The sequence below is a fragment of the Ranitomeya variabilis genome, chromosome 5, assembly GCF_051348905.1.
Source record: "Ranitomeya variabilis isolate aRanVar5 chromosome 5, aRanVar5.hap1, whole genome shotgun sequence".
NCBI lineage: Eukaryota > Metazoa > Chordata > Amphibia > Anura > Dendrobatidae > Ranitomeya > Ranitomeya variabilis.
Window position 1 is genome coordinate 446146599 of NC_135236.1, and position 19089 is coordinate 446165687.

General features: G+C 37.8%; 1 protein-coding gene across 4 annotated transcripts in view; it reads left to right on the plus strand.

The window, feature by feature from the left end:
* The window catches only part of SLC38A4 (solute carrier family 38 member 4), a 186797-nt gene that overhangs the window by 132123 nt on the left and 35585 nt on the right, over nucleotides 1–19089 (plus strand). For all 4 annotated transcript variants that reach the window (XM_077265389.1, XM_077265388.1, XM_077265390.1 and 1 more), the window contains 9 exons: nucleotides 903–1130; nucleotides 2825–2918; nucleotides 3380–3495; nucleotides 6082–6155; nucleotides 10095–10187; nucleotides 14551–14632; nucleotides 15450–15532; nucleotides 15682–15740; nucleotides 17903–18166. In XM_077265389.1, the coding sequence (XP_077121504.1) occupies nucleotides 1012–1130; nucleotides 2825–2918; nucleotides 3380–3495; nucleotides 6082–6155; nucleotides 10095–10187; nucleotides 14551–14632; nucleotides 15450–15532; nucleotides 15682–15740; nucleotides 17903–18166 (984 nt within the window). In that variant the 5' untranslated portion in view covers nucleotides 903–1011. The remainder of the gene's footprint in view (nucleotides 1–902; nucleotides 1131–2824; nucleotides 2919–3379; nucleotides 3496–6081; nucleotides 6156–10094; nucleotides 10188–14550; nucleotides 14633–15449; nucleotides 15533–15681; nucleotides 15741–17902; nucleotides 18167–19089) is intronic.

Consider the following 19089-nt stretch of genomic DNA (forward strand, 5'->3'; position numbering starts at 1 on the left):
TAAATATGAGATAGATAGATAGATAGATAGATAGATAGATAATAGATAGATAGATAGATAGATAGATAGATAGATAGATAGATAGATATGGGATAGATAGATAGATAGATAGATAGATAGATACTAGATAGATAGATATGAGAGAGATAGATAGATATGAGAGATAGATAGATATGAGATAGATATAGAATAGATAGATAGATAATAGATATATATGAGATAGATAGATATGAGATAGATATAGAATAGATAGATAGTAGATATAATAGATAGATAGATAGATAGATAGATATGAGAGAAAGATAGATAGATATGAGAGATAGATTATATATGAGATAAATATAGAATAGATAGATAGATAGATAGATAGATAGATAGATAATAGATATATATGAGAGAGATAGATAGATAGATAGATAATAGATATATATATGAGATAGATAGATAGATAATAGATAGATATTAGATAGATAGATATGAGATAGATAAATATGATAGATAGATATGAGATAGATATAGAATAGATAGATAGATAATAGATATATATGAGATAGATAGATAGATAGATAGATAGATAGATAGATAGTAGATATATATTAGATAGATAGATATGAGAGAGATAGATATGAGAGAAAGAGATAGATAGATATGAGAGATAGATTATATATGAGATAGATATAGAATAGATAGATAGATAGATAATAGAGATAGATAGATAGATAGATAGATAGATAGATAGATAGATAGATAGATAGATAGATAGATAGATAATTCTTTCAATTCAGGTGAAAAGTCAAAGAAGAGCTGGAAAAGCTTTCAGGTTCGATAAGAGAAAGCGCGTTCAATTAGTAATCGATGCTTATCTGAGGGATTTCTAATGGTTCTTTATGTTTTACTTGCAGTACAACGTGTTCTGGGAAGTGACACACTGTGTGAGAACGCATAATAAGAACAATAGTGTTTGCTTTGAAGATCAGTGAGCATCACTTCATTAAGTGCTGACTGCTTGAAATGGACCGCATGGAACTGCAAAGAGTCAACACTGATCCTGATGATGACAGCAACAGTGGAGAGAGCATTGAAGATGGATATTGCAAAGACATGGATGCTGAGAAAGTTACTATAAACAGGTAGGCTGTGGGAAGCATTAAGCCTAAACCAGGGGGTCCTCGAGGGCCTCAGACCATGCGTGTTTTCCAGATTTCCTTCTCATTGCACAAGGTGCTGGAATCATTCTGTGCAGGTGATTAAATTATCACGTGGGCAATACAAGGGAATCCTGAAAACATGTCCTGTTTGCGGCAATTGAGTAATGCAGTTTGAGACCTCTGCCTAAACCATTCACAGGTCTTAACAGTTTTAGGAGAATAATATTCCAATATTCAATAACTGTCACAAGTGAGAATATGGTTTAAGCTAATCATTGATGTCTAGTTGTCTCATTAACTCTTTAAAGTCATGTGTCGATAATATGCAATTTTGCAGATGTATAGCATAAAACCACTGTATAATTGACCCTCTATGCTTTTTGCTAAGGCTTATGCGCCTCAGTATATTTGCAGTATTTCTCTAGTGGTCTTTTCAATTCCAGTGTATTCCTGATCACTGGGGTTGTTCTCATGAATGAATATATAAAGGTATTAAAGATTGGGTGTAATAAACCAATGTAGCTAAAGGGAACTTGTTTTCACTGGCAAGAACTAGATTACATTTGCGATATTGTTTTGCATTATATGGTAAAACATTTAGATAAGCTTCAACATGTTCTTAGTAACATGATATAACAAGTAGAGCGATAACTGGATGGATCGGGGATTGGCTTAGGCAACAAATCATGTACACTATCAAGCTTCAGAAATTTGCCAGAAGGTTTGCTGCTTTGAGAATATAGTGGTTTAGTATTTTAAGCAGCAGTATGCTCCAATATCTTAATCAGCCACACAGAACTGATTTATCAAATAAGGTAAGGTAAGTTTACTAACCGGAGATCATGCTGCATGTGCTGCCTCTGCTGCCCCACACTCCAACGCGCGTTTCGTCAGGGAGCAGCATGAACTCCGGATAGTAAACTTACCTTACCTTACCTTACTCCTAGGGAGACACACCCTTGTTTATACCTTAATATATACATATATTGATGGCAATGTAGCACATAATAGACACTGATGTACATTATTATGAACTTTTCTGAAAACATTCAGATGACTATCGTCATATTTTTATGCACTGCACTTTACTGTTTGAAACTGCATATTATTTATTGTCAGTACTATGAGTGAAATTCTCCATTTTTTATATATATATATGATATACGGCTTATATATCATTGGTGTATGCGCTGGCCTACTCCACTCGTTTTTAATCAAATGTTTTGAATATAATTTTTTATCATGCCTTATCACTTTCTGTCTTTTAATCAGTCCTGTCCTAATTGGTGTCTTAAATGGAATAATATTTGTTATATGGAATTAATATTTGCTATTTACTTTTTTTGTACAAGTAATTTATTTATTTGATATTCTGTGATGTCTGGTTGAACTGTGTATAGTATAACACATATTTATATATTTATACTTGGGTATTAACCTTCTCCTTATCTTATCTAAAAAAAACACTAATTTACTAGTCCTATAAATATGAACCTGAAAAATACTCAATTTTCATAGTTTTATTTTTCAGTGTCCATGTATAGATATTCAGACATAGACATTTGTAATTGGCTTAGAAATAATGATCATTATCATCATGCATTTAAGATTTTTAATAATCTGTGTAATACTCATAAGCAAGTCAATATGGTTATATATCACCATTTTTAAAACAGCCAATATGTAAATGAAGACGATGCCGAAAGTCAGAAGTTTCTAACTAATGGAATGAGTGGAAATAAGAAATTAGATGACTACACAGAAGAGCATGTAAGTATTGTATTTCTTTGGACTTAAATAAAACATCTGAATCCTTCTATTTGGCATTATTTTTGTATATTAGCATTATGTAATAGACCTTTTATTCTACTGCCATTTGCCTGGTCTCAAATAATCTAGCACTTTCTAACTATCTCCATATATCATTTAACTAACACAAATCTAGATCTAAACTTTCATTCTCCTATTTCTCTTGTGAAACATCGTCCTTAACCCCACGACCTTATCATCTGTGTTGCTTTGACACAGCAAGTCAATGGAAGGCTGAGTCAATAAATTTGAATTGTGTATAATTATTAACTTATGCCTGCACAATGGTTCTCCACACATCATGGAAAAAAATCATCGGACGATTGAGAAATCCATGACCTCTAAGAAGAAAATAAGTTTACAAAATTGAAATTCTGGTAACTAAAAAAATAAATAAAATATATCTTTACTTTTCCCAAAAGCATCCTGGAACCACGTCCTTTGGAATGTCAGTGTTCAACCTAGGCAACGCCATCATGGGCAGTGGAATTCTTGGCCTTTCATATGCCATGGCCAATACAGGCATCGTGTTGTTTGTGTAAGTACTGCTATCTATCAAATCAAAATACTAAAATGAATCAACGTAAGAGCAACAGTGTAACATATTAGACGTTGATACATTTATGCTACACCTGTTTGGATATATCAATCCAATAGACCAGAGGCATCCAATAGACCAGAGAATGTGTTTTGCCAACTGGGTAATTACACATGCTAGTTTTACACCAATCTGCGAGCACACACTTACATGGTAGAAAAGATCATGGCAGAAACTTAGAGCCATTACGTCCAGAATTTCACAGATTTTGGATTTGAGAATCCGCTTGTGGTTGATTCTCTAGCTCCTCTGGGAATGTCATGTAAAAAACTTGCTAAAATTATTCTCTATACATGCTTCAAACCCAGTGAACTCAAGGTAAATATATTAGCTGTCATCAGGCAACCCATGCACTTACAAGAAGGAACACACTATGGGCAAAATGTTCTACAAGAAGTAGCATTGCACAATGCTGCTGGCTCATTAGGCTCAAACTGACTTTTATGCATTCAGATGTTTGGCTGAACAGAGTCGTGTTTGAACAAAGATAATTTTTATAATTCATATAATTCATGTCTGTAATGTACACATAAGAATGATTGATTGCAATGTATGTGTTTGGAGAAGAAAGAACTCCATCTATCTTTCACTTCTAACATAAATATTATCATTATTGGTATGTTCCAATGATATTTCATATTATGAGAAAACTCTTGTCAGTGGTATACATACAATAATGACAGTCCATATCGCTGACTTGGTGCCCATGGACGATTATGTCCAGCTGAAGATTGACATGCATTCCATTTGTTGTGTTAAGGTAAACCTATGAAGTCTGCCAAAGCTAGCCTTTTGCCACAGATATGTATAAAACGTGTCAATTTAGCTCACCACTCCTGTGTTAGGCTACTTTCACACATCCGTTTTTTGCCGTCAGGCACAATCCGGCGAATTTGAAAAAAAACGGAACCGGTGAATGACGCCGCCGGATCCGTTTTTTTCCCATAGACCTGTATTAGCACCAGATTGCGCCAGATCGCCTTCCGTTTCGTCCATTTTTTACCAAAAATTGTGGATCTGGCGGCCAGACAAAACAGACAGATGAACGTTTTTTGTGTCTGACGAAAAACCGGACAGCACCGGATGCAGCGCTGTCTAGCTTTTCCTATAATGGAAGCTTATGGTGCAGAAATCCGTCAATGACGGATTCCGGCATTGGATTATGTTTTTTTTCAACTGCACATGCCCAGAAATGGTTCTCTCTCTCTCTCTCTCTCTCTCTCCCTTGAACAGGAAGTTCAAACTCAATCCCCGGGTTTAAAAAAAAAAGAATGATCCAGCAAAAAAAGGATCCGTTGCATCAGTTTTTTACTATTTGCAACGGATCCGTTTTTTCAAAAATTCGCCGGATCCTGCCTGACGGCAAAAAAACGGTTGTGTGAAAGTAGCCTTAGTGATAAGTATCCCAGGAAACTTTCAGGAGAGACAATCTGTGGTCTGGGTGTGGTGCATGGAGTATGCGCTGGTCTGGCTTCCAGGTCAAATAGTTATCAGTGATCCAAAAGGGATGTTCTCCAGCACCAAAGGAAAGTAGTTAAAACTTAGCCTTTAATGATATAAGATTAAAAAAATTGGGATAATGTAGACATATTTAAAAAGAAAACCCATAATGCTAACGCATTTCAAGTAGAAAAACCCTTAATTATAGCTGATCATAGCTATGATTAAGGGTTTTTTACCCAAAACGCATTAGCATTGTGAGGTTTCTTTTTTAATGTAGGTACATTCTCCCACTGTTTTATCCTGTATGATTAAAGGCTAGGTTTTAACTACTTTCCTTTGGTGCTGGAGAACATCTCTTTTGGACCATTGAGAGATATGTTTTCCCTCACCTGAGGCAAATGTTGAGTACACTGACCTGGCCCTGTATCTAAAGAACCTGACCAGGAAAGGTATTTACAAGCAAAGATGATTCCTGGTACCTACCTCCAAGGGCACATGCCCTGCTCTCCCCCATCTGTACTCCTGAGGACTATCACAGAGGATAGATACTGAGGTCAAGACTATATCGTTTTGTCACAGGAAGAGCTACCAATCACTGCATATGGGAGTGAGCCAAGCAAGCATGCTTGTTTATTACATCAGGTAAATTACGAGAGCACCACACATGCATGGCCACCTTCTCTTTTACTGTCCACCTCAATTTACCAGACAACAGCCACCATACCAGATAGGGCAGGCATCAGATAACACCTGCTTTAGTGTAAACTTTAATACTGTGGAGATGCAACAAAAGTTTAAAATTGTAATACCCTTTTTAAGTTGAATTTTGTGCAATCAAGCAAGGACACGTGTGGCATATTTGTGGCACATTCATTTTCATCCACCTGAATTGGCTTGTTTCTGCAGCCTGTCTATGGATTTCTGTAAAATGCCATTCAGTTGGATAAAACAATGCTGGCACTTGTCAACACAGAGCAGACATGGTACATTTCTTTACATTATTATTTTTTTTCTTTAAAGCTTCTAAAATGTTAAATCTTACATAAAACGTGACAAACAAAACATGCGTTCTGTTATCTTTAGGGTTCTTCTGCTCGCTGTTGCCATTTTATCACTGTATTCTGTACATCTTTTATTAAAGACAGCAAAGGAAGGAGGTAAGGCCATTTATATTTGTACAGCTATCTAATGAAAGAATTCAATTGTAATGTAATTTTACACCTACTCCAAGTTGGGGTAGTTTATTTCTTGTGTTCCTGCCATGATACCTCCAATATATTCATGTGTTTATCAACATATTTTATTCAGAATTGAGACTGTATACCAATTTCTCTAAAATAATAGTGGAAATATACAGCAGATGAAACAAGTATTGAACACATCACCAATTTTCCAAGGAAATATACAGTATTGACATGAAATTCTCACCTCATGTCGATAACAACCCATCCAATCCACGCAGGCAAGAAATCAAGTCATAGATGTCCATGAAATAAGTTATGTGTGATAATGAGAAATGACACAGTAAAAAAGTATTGAATGCGCTTACTAAAATGTACACTCACTGGCCACTTTATTAGGTACACCTGTCCAACTTCTTGTTAACACTTAATTTCTAATCAGCCAATCACATGGCGGCAACTCAGTGCATTTAGGCATGTAGACATGGTCAAGACAATCTCCTGCAGTTCAAACCGAGCATCAGTATGGGGAAGAAAGGTGATTTGAGTGCCTTTGAACGTGGCATGGTTGTTGGTGCCAGAAGGGCTGGTCTGAGTATTTCAGAAACTGCTGATCTACTGGGATTTTCGCGCACAACCATCTCTAGGGTTTACAGAGAATGGTCCGAAAAAGAAAAAAAATCCAGTGAGCGGCAGTTCTGTGGGCGGAAATGCCTTGTTGATGCCAGAGGTCAGAGGAGAATGGGCAGACTGGTTCGAGCTGATAGAAAGGCAACAGTGACTCAAATCGCCACCCGTTACAACCAAGGTAGGCCTAAGAGCATCTCTGAACGCACAGTGCGTCGAACTTTGAGGCAGATGGGCTACAGCAGCAGAAGACCACACCGGGTACCACTCCTTTCAGCTAAGAACAGGAAACTGAGGCTACAATTTGTACAAGCTCATCGAAATTGGACAGTAGAAGATTGGAAAAACGTTGCTTGGTCTGATGAGTCTCGATTTCTGCTGCGACATTCGGATGGTAGGGTCAGAATTTGGCGTAAACAACATGAAAGCATGGATCCATCCTGCCTTGTATGGAGCATCTTTGGGATGTGCAGCCGACAAATCTGCGGCAACTGTGTGATGCCATCATGTCAATATGGACCAAAATCTCTGAGGAATGCTTCCAGCACCTTGTTGAATCTATGCCACGAAGAATTGAGGCAGTTCTGAAGGCAAAAGGGGGTCCAACCCGTTACTAGCATGGTGTACCTAATAAAGTGGCCGGTGAGTGTATTTAATACTTTGTACAAAATCCTTTGTTGGTGATCACAGCTTCAAGACACCTCCCGTTTGGAGAAACTAGTTGCTTCCAAGGTGGTATTTTTGGCCCATTCTTCCACAAAAATACTTAGCAAATCCTGAAGATTCCGTTTGCTTCTTCCATGAACTCTGAGCTTTAGTTCCTTCCATAAGCTTTCTATTGGATTCAGGTCAGGTGATTGGCCGGGCCATTCTAGCAGCTTTATTTCCTTTATTTGAAACCAATAGTTTCCCTGGCTGTGTGTTTGGGATCATTGTTTTGCTGAAAAATCCACCCTAATTTAATCTTCATTTAATCTTCAACATCCTGGTATATGGCAGCAAAATTTTTATCAAGAATGTCTTGGTACATTTGTCCATTCATCCTTCCTTCAATTACATGAAGTTTGCCAGTGCCTTATGCTGAAAAACAGCCCCACACCCTTATGTTCCCACGTCCAAACTTCACTACCCTGGTATGGTGTTTTGGGGGGTGAAATGCATTGCATTTTGGCCTCTAAATATGGTGTGCATTATGGCATCCAAAGAGTTCAATTTTGGTCTCATCTGACCAGACTGTATTCTCCCAGTATTTCACAGGCTTGTCTAAATGTTGTTGAGAAAACTTTAAACACACCTGAACATGCTTTATGATCAGCAACTAAAGGTACCTTCACACGAAACGACATCGCTAGCGATCCGTGACGTTGCAGCGTCCTGGCTAGCGATATCGTTTCGTTTGACACGCAGCAGCGATCAGGATCCTGCTGTGATGTCGCTGGTCGCTGAATAAAGTCCAGAACTTTATTTGGTTGTCCGATCGCTGTGTATCGTTGTGTTTGAAAGCAAAAGCAACGATACCAGCGATGTTTTACACTGGTAACCAGGGTAAACATCGGGTTACCAAGCGCAGGGCCGCGCTTAGCAACCCGATGTTTACCCTGGTTACCAGCGTAAAAGTAAAAAAAACAAACAGCACATACTTACATGCGTCCCCCAGCGTCTGCTTCCTGACACTTACTGAGCGCCGGCCCTAAAGTGAAAGTGAAAGCACAGCGGTGACGTCACCGCTGTGCTGTTAGGGCCGGAGCTCAGTCAGTGTCAGGAAGCAGACGCTGGGGGACGCATGTAAGTATGTGCTGTTTGTTTTTTTTACTTTTACGCTGGTAACCAGGGTAAACATCGGGTTACTAAGCGCGGCCCTGCGCTTAGCAACCCGATGTTTACCCTGGTTACCCGGGGACCTCGGCATCGTTGGTCGCTGGAGAGCGGTCTGTGTGACAGCTCTCCAGCGATCAAACAGCGACGCTGCAGCGATCGGCATCGTTGTCGCTATCGCTGCAGCGTCGCTTCGTGTGAAGGTACCTTTAGTCTTGCGTGGTGAGCGTGCATACAGCCCATGGAGGTGGAGTGTCTTACTTATACTGTAGTTTTCTTTAAAACAATTGTCCCTGCTGATTCTAGGTTTTTGTGTAGCTCTCCGCACATGGCCTTTGGCTCTTGGACAACTCTTCTGATAATTCTTTTCACTCCTGTCTGAAATCTTGTGGGCAGCATCTGTTTAAGGCTGTTTTATGGTAAAATGATGTTCTTTCTACTTCCGGATTATGGCCTCAACAATGCTCACTGGAGCCTTCAGTAGTTTTGAAATTCTTCTGTAACCAATGCCACCAGTATGTTTTGCAACAATAAGGAACATGCAACACTGGCTTTACCCATCATGAGATGTTTTTTATGTGGCACCTTGGTAACCAGACACCTTTTTATAGGCAATCAGTTGAACTAACTGACTTTTTTTTACTAAGTGGCAGGATTGTTTTCTAAATACTAATACATTTAAGATTGTGTCATGACTTTGCTCCTCTTTTTGTACCTCTCTTTCTTCGTGTGTTCAATACTTTTTCTCTGTCTCATTTCTCATTATTACACATAACGTAATTTATGGACATCTTTGATTTGATTTATTTTTGCCTGTGTGGATTGGATGGGTTGTTTCCAACAACTGCTGAGAATTTCATGTTAGTAGCACCTTTAGAAATACAGCACTGGCAAAAATTAAGAGACCTCCACATCAAAATTCTGTCATGGGCAGCCCAATTTCTAGACCTGAACCCCATTGAAAACCTCTGGAATGTAATCAAGAGGATGATGGATAGTCACAAGTCATCAAACAAAGAAGAACTGCTTACATTTTTGCACCAGAAGCAGTGTGAAAGACTGGTGGAAAGCATGCCAAGACACCTGAAAGCTTTGATTAGAAATCATGGTTATTCCACAAAATATTGATTTCTGAGCTCTTCCTGAGTGAAAACATTAGTGTTGTTGTTTCTAAATGATTATGAACTTGTTTTCTTTGCATTATTTGAGGTCTGAAAGCACTGGAGACATGTTGTCAGAAGTTTATAGAATAAATGAACAATTTACATTTTACTCAAAAATATACCTAGAAAGAGAAAAATCAGACAAACTGAACATTTAGCAGCAGTCTCTACATTTTTTGCCAGAGCTGTATATTTATTGGTGACATGTTCAATACTTTTTTCACCTGCTGTAATTCAACATTGCATTAGTGCCCATTTGTGGTCTCACAGGTTCATAGTCTCAAAAAAGGTAAATATTTTTTTTTAACAGGTTCATTAATTTATGAAAAATTGGGTGAAAAAGCTTTTGGATGGCCTGGAAAACTTGCTGCTTTCATATCCATCACAATGCAGAACATAGGGGGTGAGTTCATAATCACATTTCTCAGTGATAAATGTATTTTACGCTTATATTTTCCCTTAGAGATAAAAGGCAAAAAGCTCCTGAGGTTGTTTCAAAATGTATCAATGAGAATTCTGTAATTCTGGTTCACAGGTGGACCACTGATAGGCATAACGTAAAGAAAGAATCTAGGAAAACCCAATTATTATTTCTCACTAGATGCAAGAATGAAATGCTATTATTTTTTAAAAGTCCCTTTTTCCCCATTCAAACAATCCATGTGTGTCCCAAAGATCTGCTAATATTATATTATTTTGATGCAAGTAGTAATTGTTGCCCATGCACCACTCTGTGTCCCCTGCAGATTTGGTACAGCCGCTCCACTAGGTTGTAAAAATTGCCTGTAATCCAAGAATCCAAGGCACCGGGTATCTTCCTTCCACAAAGATTATTTTTATTGACACCAGTGTGCACACAAGAAAAATAGTAAAGTTTCAGCCGTGCAGGGCCTTTTTCAAGTCAAGAAAAGAAAGTGCCTAGTGAAATAACACAAGACTGGAAGTATTGCTATATTATAAACACTTCCTGTCTTGTGTTATTTTAATGTGCTCTTTCTTTTCTTGGCCTTGCATGGCCGAAACTTTGCTTTTTTTCCTGGTGTTAATAAAAATAAGATTTGTGGAAGGAAGATACCCGGTGCCTTGGATTCTTGGAGTATGTCCAAATACATTTATTGATGCAAAAACCATTCTGATTGCAAGGTCCAAGGCTGCAGGAAGTTCATAGATACCTGCCTGTTTTTACCTATGAGTTCTAAAATGCTTTTTTAACATAAGAATACTAAATATAAGTGGTGCACCCCTGCATGAATCAAGAGAAAGCAGGGTGCAAAACCTGGCCAGTGAACAAATAGTAGAAACAAAAAAAGGAACAGACTAGGCCAATAATGGTATGCACACCCACAAATGCTATAAACATATCAAACAATTTTATACCTCAGAACAAGACATGTACAGATAAAACCAATTAAAAAGGTCTAGATACACGACCACATACCATCACCCCTAGATATATGGCATAAATAAGCCTAGTACATGAAGAAATGTAAATACATAAATACAAAATGTATAAATATATATATGCAGTGCCTCCTGTACACAAAATATTCCCTCAGATAACAACAGGGTATATACAATAACGTATGCTCAATTGAAACAGGTAAACTAACCCCGACATACCAAATGACCAATGGTCATACCAATAGTTCCCCCCTAGTGATCATGTCAATTTGAGTAATACTCATGCATGAGAATGGTGATACCATAAACGCAATAATGCAAGAAAAACAGATAGAGAGTACTATCCCTGGGGTATTGGAAATGGGCACCCAGTCGGACAAAAGGAAAAGTAATAATAATCAATAATAATGATAATAATAAAGGTCATATCCCAGCGGTATACCTATATGGTCAGTGGTCAGTGGTCAGCAAAAATATATCATAGAGAGCAGTGTCCGGGAAGGACAGGAGGCAGGTGCAGGGGTGAGGCAGCGAGGGTGATGGTATGTGGTCGTGTATCTAGACCTTTTTAATTGGTTTATCTGTACATGTCTTGTTCTGAGGTATAAAATTGTTTGATATGTTTATAGCATTTGTGGGTGTGCATACCATTATTGGCCTAGTCTGTTCCTTTTTTTGTTTCTACTTTTTAACATAAGAAGGCAGCAATATTAAAATGTCTCTTGGCGCAGGTCTTTTACTTTTGAGTGGGGGCATCCTGAATGGCTAGCTGTAGACTACCTCCTCTCTATCTCTTATGGATCATCTCTCAAAATATTCATCTCCCATTGACATTAGAGGGGTTGTGTAAAGTGAGTGCAGACCTGTACCCCGTGTCAAGATTCTCCGATGCTGGCGCTGGGAGCAGGGAGGCATGTGTCCGCAAGTATGCGGTTTTCATACTTCTGGCCACATTTCAACTAGACGTGTCTGATTTCTCAATACACTTCTATTGAGGGATGCGACACATGTCTAGTCGGTACATGACTGCTTGCATGCCAATTGTGTACTTCCTGCCACACACCTGTCCACTCCTGACAGAGTGAGCACAGCGTGAGGTGAGGATTCACAGGTCTGCAGTCACATAGAGTGACTGCAGACTTGTACCCCAAGCCTGGATGTCTCCTTAACAGATTAATAGTTTAAGTTGTATAGTGACTCATCTAAAGAATTAGATGTTCTATCACTTAGTGTCAAGCTTTTACTTATAATGCATACATTTTTCATGCAGAAGACACTCTCATTTACTGACACATCTGTCAGTTCTTATTTTTAGATTCTCGGCATAATTCATTTATCTTTTCTATCACAGGACAAAAACCTAAACTATCTCTTCCTAGTCAGATACTAATTTTTTCCTCTGCTTTAAAGTAAACACAGCATACAACTCCTTATGTGGTAAATCCTAAGCTTATAGCAACCTGACCTCATGGGAAATTTGCGAATGCTCAGAAAAGGGTAACATCACAGTAAAGAAAGATAAGCATGAATCAAGTCTATTAAATTTCTCCTAAAGACATTTCTCATAAATTCTTCATCACCTTTCTTTACTTGGATTTTTCCTCAGAGGCACAGACAATTTTTCACACTTGCGATTTAATTGTCTTGTCTCTAGGCTAAGTTCACACTGGGCTTTCTTGCTGCTTTTTTCGCTACTTTTTTATGCTAATTTTCAGCCATGTTTTACAGTGCCAGCTATGCCTATGAGATTTCAAAAATCTCATGCACATATTGTTTTTTTTTTGTCATCAGTATTTTGTGTTTTGAATGTTTTTTTGGACATAGAGCATGTCGTTTCGTTCAGCATTTTTTTTCAGAGTTTTTTTCAGTGTTTTTCACCCATTGACTAAAATGGGTGGTGGAAATACACTGAAAAAATGCACCAAAAGTACAGGTATCATTTTTTTGCAGCGTTTTTTGTGCCAAAACCTTATTCTTTGGAATAAAACACAGCCAAAAAAAACATGGAAAACCTGCTTTTTTCTGTAGCTTCTTTACTGCCAAGAGATCTGGTCTTGCTGCAGAAAAAAAGCCCATTGTGAACTTACCCTTAAAGTAATATAAATTAACCACAAAAATGTAAAAGAAAGATGAAATAATAGACTTTACGATATTGTATGTGATTATATGAGTTTATCTGCAATTTCTTTGTTGACTTCTGGCTTTCATAAAATTGACATCAACAGATGCTAAATGCTACATTGCTCGTAATATTTGGTTAATTGTTATAATATTTTATAGACAATTGTTAACATTTATGCACACCAACATGTGACTTGCTAGCTATTGAGCTATTCATGCATTTAAAGGGACTCTGTCACCTGAATTTGGAGGGAACAATTTTCCGTCATAGGGGCGGGGTTTTCGGGTGTTTGATTCACCCTTTCCTTACCCGCTGGCTGCATGCTGGCTGCACTATGGGATTGAAGTTCATTCTCTGTCCTCCGTAGTACATGCCTGCACAAAGTCCCTTTAAAGGAGTTGTCTAGGATTGAAAAAAACATGGCTGCTTTCTTCCATAGCAGTGTAATACCTATTCACTTGTTGTGTTTGATATCACATCCAGCAACATCTGCATGTAGATTGCTATATGAAGCAAATCCTATGGGTACAAGTGTCGCGGTCTTTAGAAGAAAACAGCATGTTTTTCTAATTCTGAAAAGTGAAACAGGTTTTTTTTTTATTAATAACATATATGGCATATCAATGAAATTATCCAGACAAACTTGAACGGTGAGGATCTGATCTCAGGGTTTCCACCAATTATGGAAATTGGAATGCATGGCCTTGGAATGTTGCAGAAGTGGACAAGCATTTCCTCTGAATTGAGTGATGACATGTAAATCGATATGGCAGAAATATTAAACGTTGCAAAATGCATCACAATGGGGAGGAGGCTGAGTATGACCACCTCTGCTCCATTCAAGACAGGACTGCCGAGCTTTATTCTCAGGGTTCCAGATCACTGATCTCAAGATTGCTGAGATCAGACCCCACTGATGATCAGCAAGTTATCCCCTATCTGCTTTGGAAAAAAAATATTAAAGATTCCCAATAGTTCTGCATAATAAATTAGAGCATGCACATCTGTTCTAAAGAGATTATACCCTGTTGATAAGTCTCCTTTAGAAGATTTGTCCTTTCTTCTGCTAAAAACTAAGTAGTACTCACCATGCACACGGATTATTCAGACGTCTGCAGTCACACATAGTGACTGCAGACTTTCAGCAATAGACCGAGCAACCCCTTTAAGATAGTAACTATGGAAGGACTATAGATGATATAACAGCTTGCTTATTTCATCCTTGTTTTACTTTTTTCTTCAGCAATGTCAAGTTATTTATTTATAGTTAAATATGAACTCCCAGAAGTTATAAGAACTTTCATGAAACTGGAAGAAAATTCTGGGTATGTGACCATGGTTACTATACTCTTTTATTGTGCTGAGCTTGTATTGTGAACTATCGTATTTTTTGTTTTATAAAGAAAAAGTCTTGCTAATAAATGTACATGTTATAGTCTGTAGAAAGCTGCCGATGAATGAGGAGAATTGTGACACAATGCCCTTTCCGATCACTAAGTAAACTATGCAGCAGCACATCTGTCTCTCCACTAGCCCAACACTGAGCTGTCTGATCGGTGCAGGGCAGGAGAAAAAACTACCAGATCCTGCGCATCATCAAAGCTGCACGAATAAGTGAAGGACCTTTAAGGGCGGGTGATAAGTCACATGCCTGGAAGTTACTTCACATGATAGTGTGTACAGGGTGTGAAGCAGAGGCATGTGTCTGCGTTTGCTGTAGCAGAGCTCTGTATGCTTATGTAGCAGAGCTGTGCATGTAGCAGAATTGTGTGTGTATGTAGGACAGTTGTATGTGTATAGGAGAGCTGGAGGTGTGTATTTTGTAGATGTGTTGTATATACAGTATATGTGCGCTTCAGAGGGTGTACCTATTGTGTATGCTCAAATACTATATATGTACAATAAGAATAATGAAGAGAAATGCCCACAATAGATCTATTACCTATTCTAGATCTAGGGCATTAAAATTAGTAATATCGACTCGCTTCTCTATCCAACAAAAAGTTTTAATTACCGTAGTAAGGAATATGTTTTTCCTATTCTCCGCTATCTAAGCTGTTTTGCTTCGTATAGTAAGGTGCGTGCTATAGTTTATAATACAGTACTCATTTCTTACTGATAAATTATATTTTCCCTGTGCAGGGAATGGTACCTGAATGGCAACTATCTGGTGATATTTGTGTCTATTGGAATTATTCTTCCTTTGTCTCTTCTGAAGAATTTAGGTAATTTAAAAGTTTTCTCTCCCAATATATAGAATGCATAGCATACTGTACAAAGTAATCAATGGTTTAGGACTAAGTGGTGTGCCTAGCCTTATCTAATATTACTTTTATCCTGTAATTCATTAAATGTATTATTATTACTACAACAGGTTATCTTGGGTACACAAGTGGATTTTCTTTGTCTTGCATGGTCTTCTTCGTCTGTGTGGTAAGAATTTGTATTCAAGTTTTGCATAAAGTTCTGACATTTAGTTGTACAGAGTATAATAAATATATTTGGTAACTTACCCAAATCTGTATAATTCTTAAAGCCTACCACATTTTTTACATTCACTAAAGCTCACTGTAACAAAACAAAGTAGCATCTAAGCATACATTAGGAAAGCTCCAGAATTTTCCCTTACGAAAAAGTCAAATGGTCTATGTATAGTAGATGTTTAGTAACTACTCACTGTTGTAGTTTGCAGTTTATAACAGTCGGACTGGTTGGGACTGGGACTGAACCAGCAGAGCTTTGGTGTAAATTACAAGGGACAGAACAGCAACCTGAGTCTCTGGATAAAACAGAGTTAGGTTTTAAAATAACCATAGGGTTAGTAGGTAACCAGTGACCAAGTATTACTAGAAATGCTCATTCACGATTATCCGCCATAGTAAATATACCGATAGTCATCTGAGGAAAAATCAACATGCCAGAAGAAATCTCACTGTTATTTTATATTGTCCCACGACTATGTGGATGTGCCGCTAATAACATGATATCCTACGAGAACAGTAGTAATTATTGCATTAGCGATCATTCTGCCCCGACATCGCTCATCAGCCCGTGTAAACAACCTGCTAAATGAGCAATGATTCATGTTTCTCAATCAGTGTTTGTTAAGGTGTATTTCACGAGCCAAAATTGTCATGTCTAAATGCACCATTAGACTACACATATACAGCTGGGGCATGGCTGAAATTCTCTTCCTCCTCTTCCTCCTCTCTAGGGTGGGATTGGAAGGAGCAAGTAATTGAGTATGTCATTATGTCTATATGAGTCAATGAACATTAATGAGATGCTTCAGCATAACACTGTGTATCAGATCTGCCTGGAATGGTTCTCTTCACTTAGAATCTGTTCCCATCTGCATTAATGGCTTCTTTTGAAATCTTCCAGTATATGTGACATCCGGTTTTTTTTACATGGAAAAATTCCCATTTTTTTCCGGCAACAGTGATGACAAGGGCCAATACAAGTCTATAGGTCCATGAAGAACACGTATAGCACACTGATGGCATCAGTGTATAGTCTGTCTGCTGTCTGTTTAACATTGTGAAATATAGCTTTGTAATTTAATTCTTTCTTTATCCATACCGGAAAAACACAGATGACACACTGATGGTAAAACAGACACACAGATGACACACGGATGGTAAAAGTGGACACACTGACGGAGATCACTGATAGAAGCCCAGTACTGTTTTTTTACATACATGTTTAAACATAGACATGTGAAGGAAGCCTTATACTAAGTATCTATGCTTGTCTGATGTAAAGCACACAAAAAAAACTGACTGTCATCAGTATTTTTGACCAGATTTTCATCAGTGTTTGGTCAGTGCGACCAGATTTTCCCGCAATGGTTTTATCACTTTTGCAACTATACAAAAAAAAAAAAATTGTTGGAGGTTTCTCAAGCTTCTCCTAGCAAACCGTAAAAAAAACAGACAGCAAACAGATGGCACCTGAGTGTTGTCCTTTTTTCACAGACTCATCGACTTGCATTGATGAGTTTGATTCATGTCTTGGATTAAAATCGAACATGTCTCCATGTTTTTGTGAACAACCCCATAGTTTATGATGGATATGTGTTCTGTAATTGGAAAATATAGATATAATTTGTATGTAAAAAAACTGTCATCTTCAAGGGGTTGTCTTACCTTAGGCTACAAGTATGCAGTCACTATGCGCATCGTGAGGATTTTCCATTTGCGATTTTCACACATGTAGTCACTTGCCAACTAGGTGGGCATGGCTTTGATCAATGCAAATGAATTGAGCACGGCCAGACACAATCTAGTCGGAATGTGACTGGAATTATGCAAATCACATATCACATAACTGCCCATTCCCGAAGCAGACACCAGAGAATCCTCAAGGCGCGCAGTGCACGCAATGTGAGGATTCACAAGTCTGCAGTCACACAGAGCCTTAGGCCATACAACCCCTTTAATGAGGGGTGCTGCTGTGCCACTTCCGTGTAATTCACAGAATGCCACAATTTGTAGTTACATGTAATTATTGCGTGAAATGCTATGCAAAGTATTAACATTTAAGTCCAATAATACTCCTGAAGTCATTAACTTTTATCTAATTGTTTATTGTAGGTCATCTATAAAAAGACTCAGATTCCCTGCCCATTACCGATGTTGGACCAGCACTCTGGAAATGTAACTAATAGCACTTATCACTTACCCCCTGTTATGATGCATAACTACACGCTTAGCTCTGGTGTGAACTTTATGATGGATTATAATCAAGAAGGGGCAGGACTGTATGAGCCCAAAGATAATAACCAGGGAAGTGGAGTGGAGTTTGAAGCCCACACAGATGACAAATGCCAGGCCAAATATTTTGTGTTCAATTCACAGGTAAATTACAGAGCTTAGATCATATATTCAAGTAACTGCATCTTTGAAAGTTATAATTCAATGACTTAGGGCCTAAAGAGGTTTTCCAGGATAAATCTATATACAAGCACAGGTTTGTATGTTTCTAAAATAACAAGAACAGCTGTTAAGATGATCATACACAGTAGATACTGGAGCTGTAGGCCAAACTATAGTTTGACCAACAGCTGTCTCACCCAATTACTCCATACACAGTAAGAAAAGAAATTAATTTTATATTTTGATAATGGTGTAAAAGATGGTGAGTCACATATTTATATATAAAGTTTTATATATATATATATATATATATATATATATATATATATATATATATATACATACACATATTTTATTTTTTCCGCTGTTGTTATAGACATATGCTGGCTATGTAACAGGAGCCGGCATTTACTCCATATGGAGGAAGATCATCTCATGAGCCCCTCCACACATACTGACTCCAACACTGATGGAATCCTGTGCAAAAGTTTTATTCAATTGTGGAAAAAATACTGTAGAGTAGGAATGCTTTTCAAAATAGAAGTGTTAATAGTTGGTTTTTATCAGTTAACAAAATGGAAAGATTTTCTCCGGATGTAGGCTTGTGAAAATCCTTGTCTCTTCACATAATTTCATACAGACTCAAAGGTATTAAGAGCCTCTATTGAGACCATATCATCACTTCTAGGACTCCTTTTCTTCACTACACTGAAGATCGTTATTAAAGACACTGGCTGTATGATTGGGGTCGTTGTCCTGCTACAGAATATATTTGGAGCCAATTAGATGTCTCTCTGATGGTACTACATGATGGATTAGTATCTGGCTGTGTTTCTTGAGAATTGAGAATACCAAGAAATGGGAAGCATCAAAGACTGTAGACTGAGTGGTCAGCCAAGGAAACA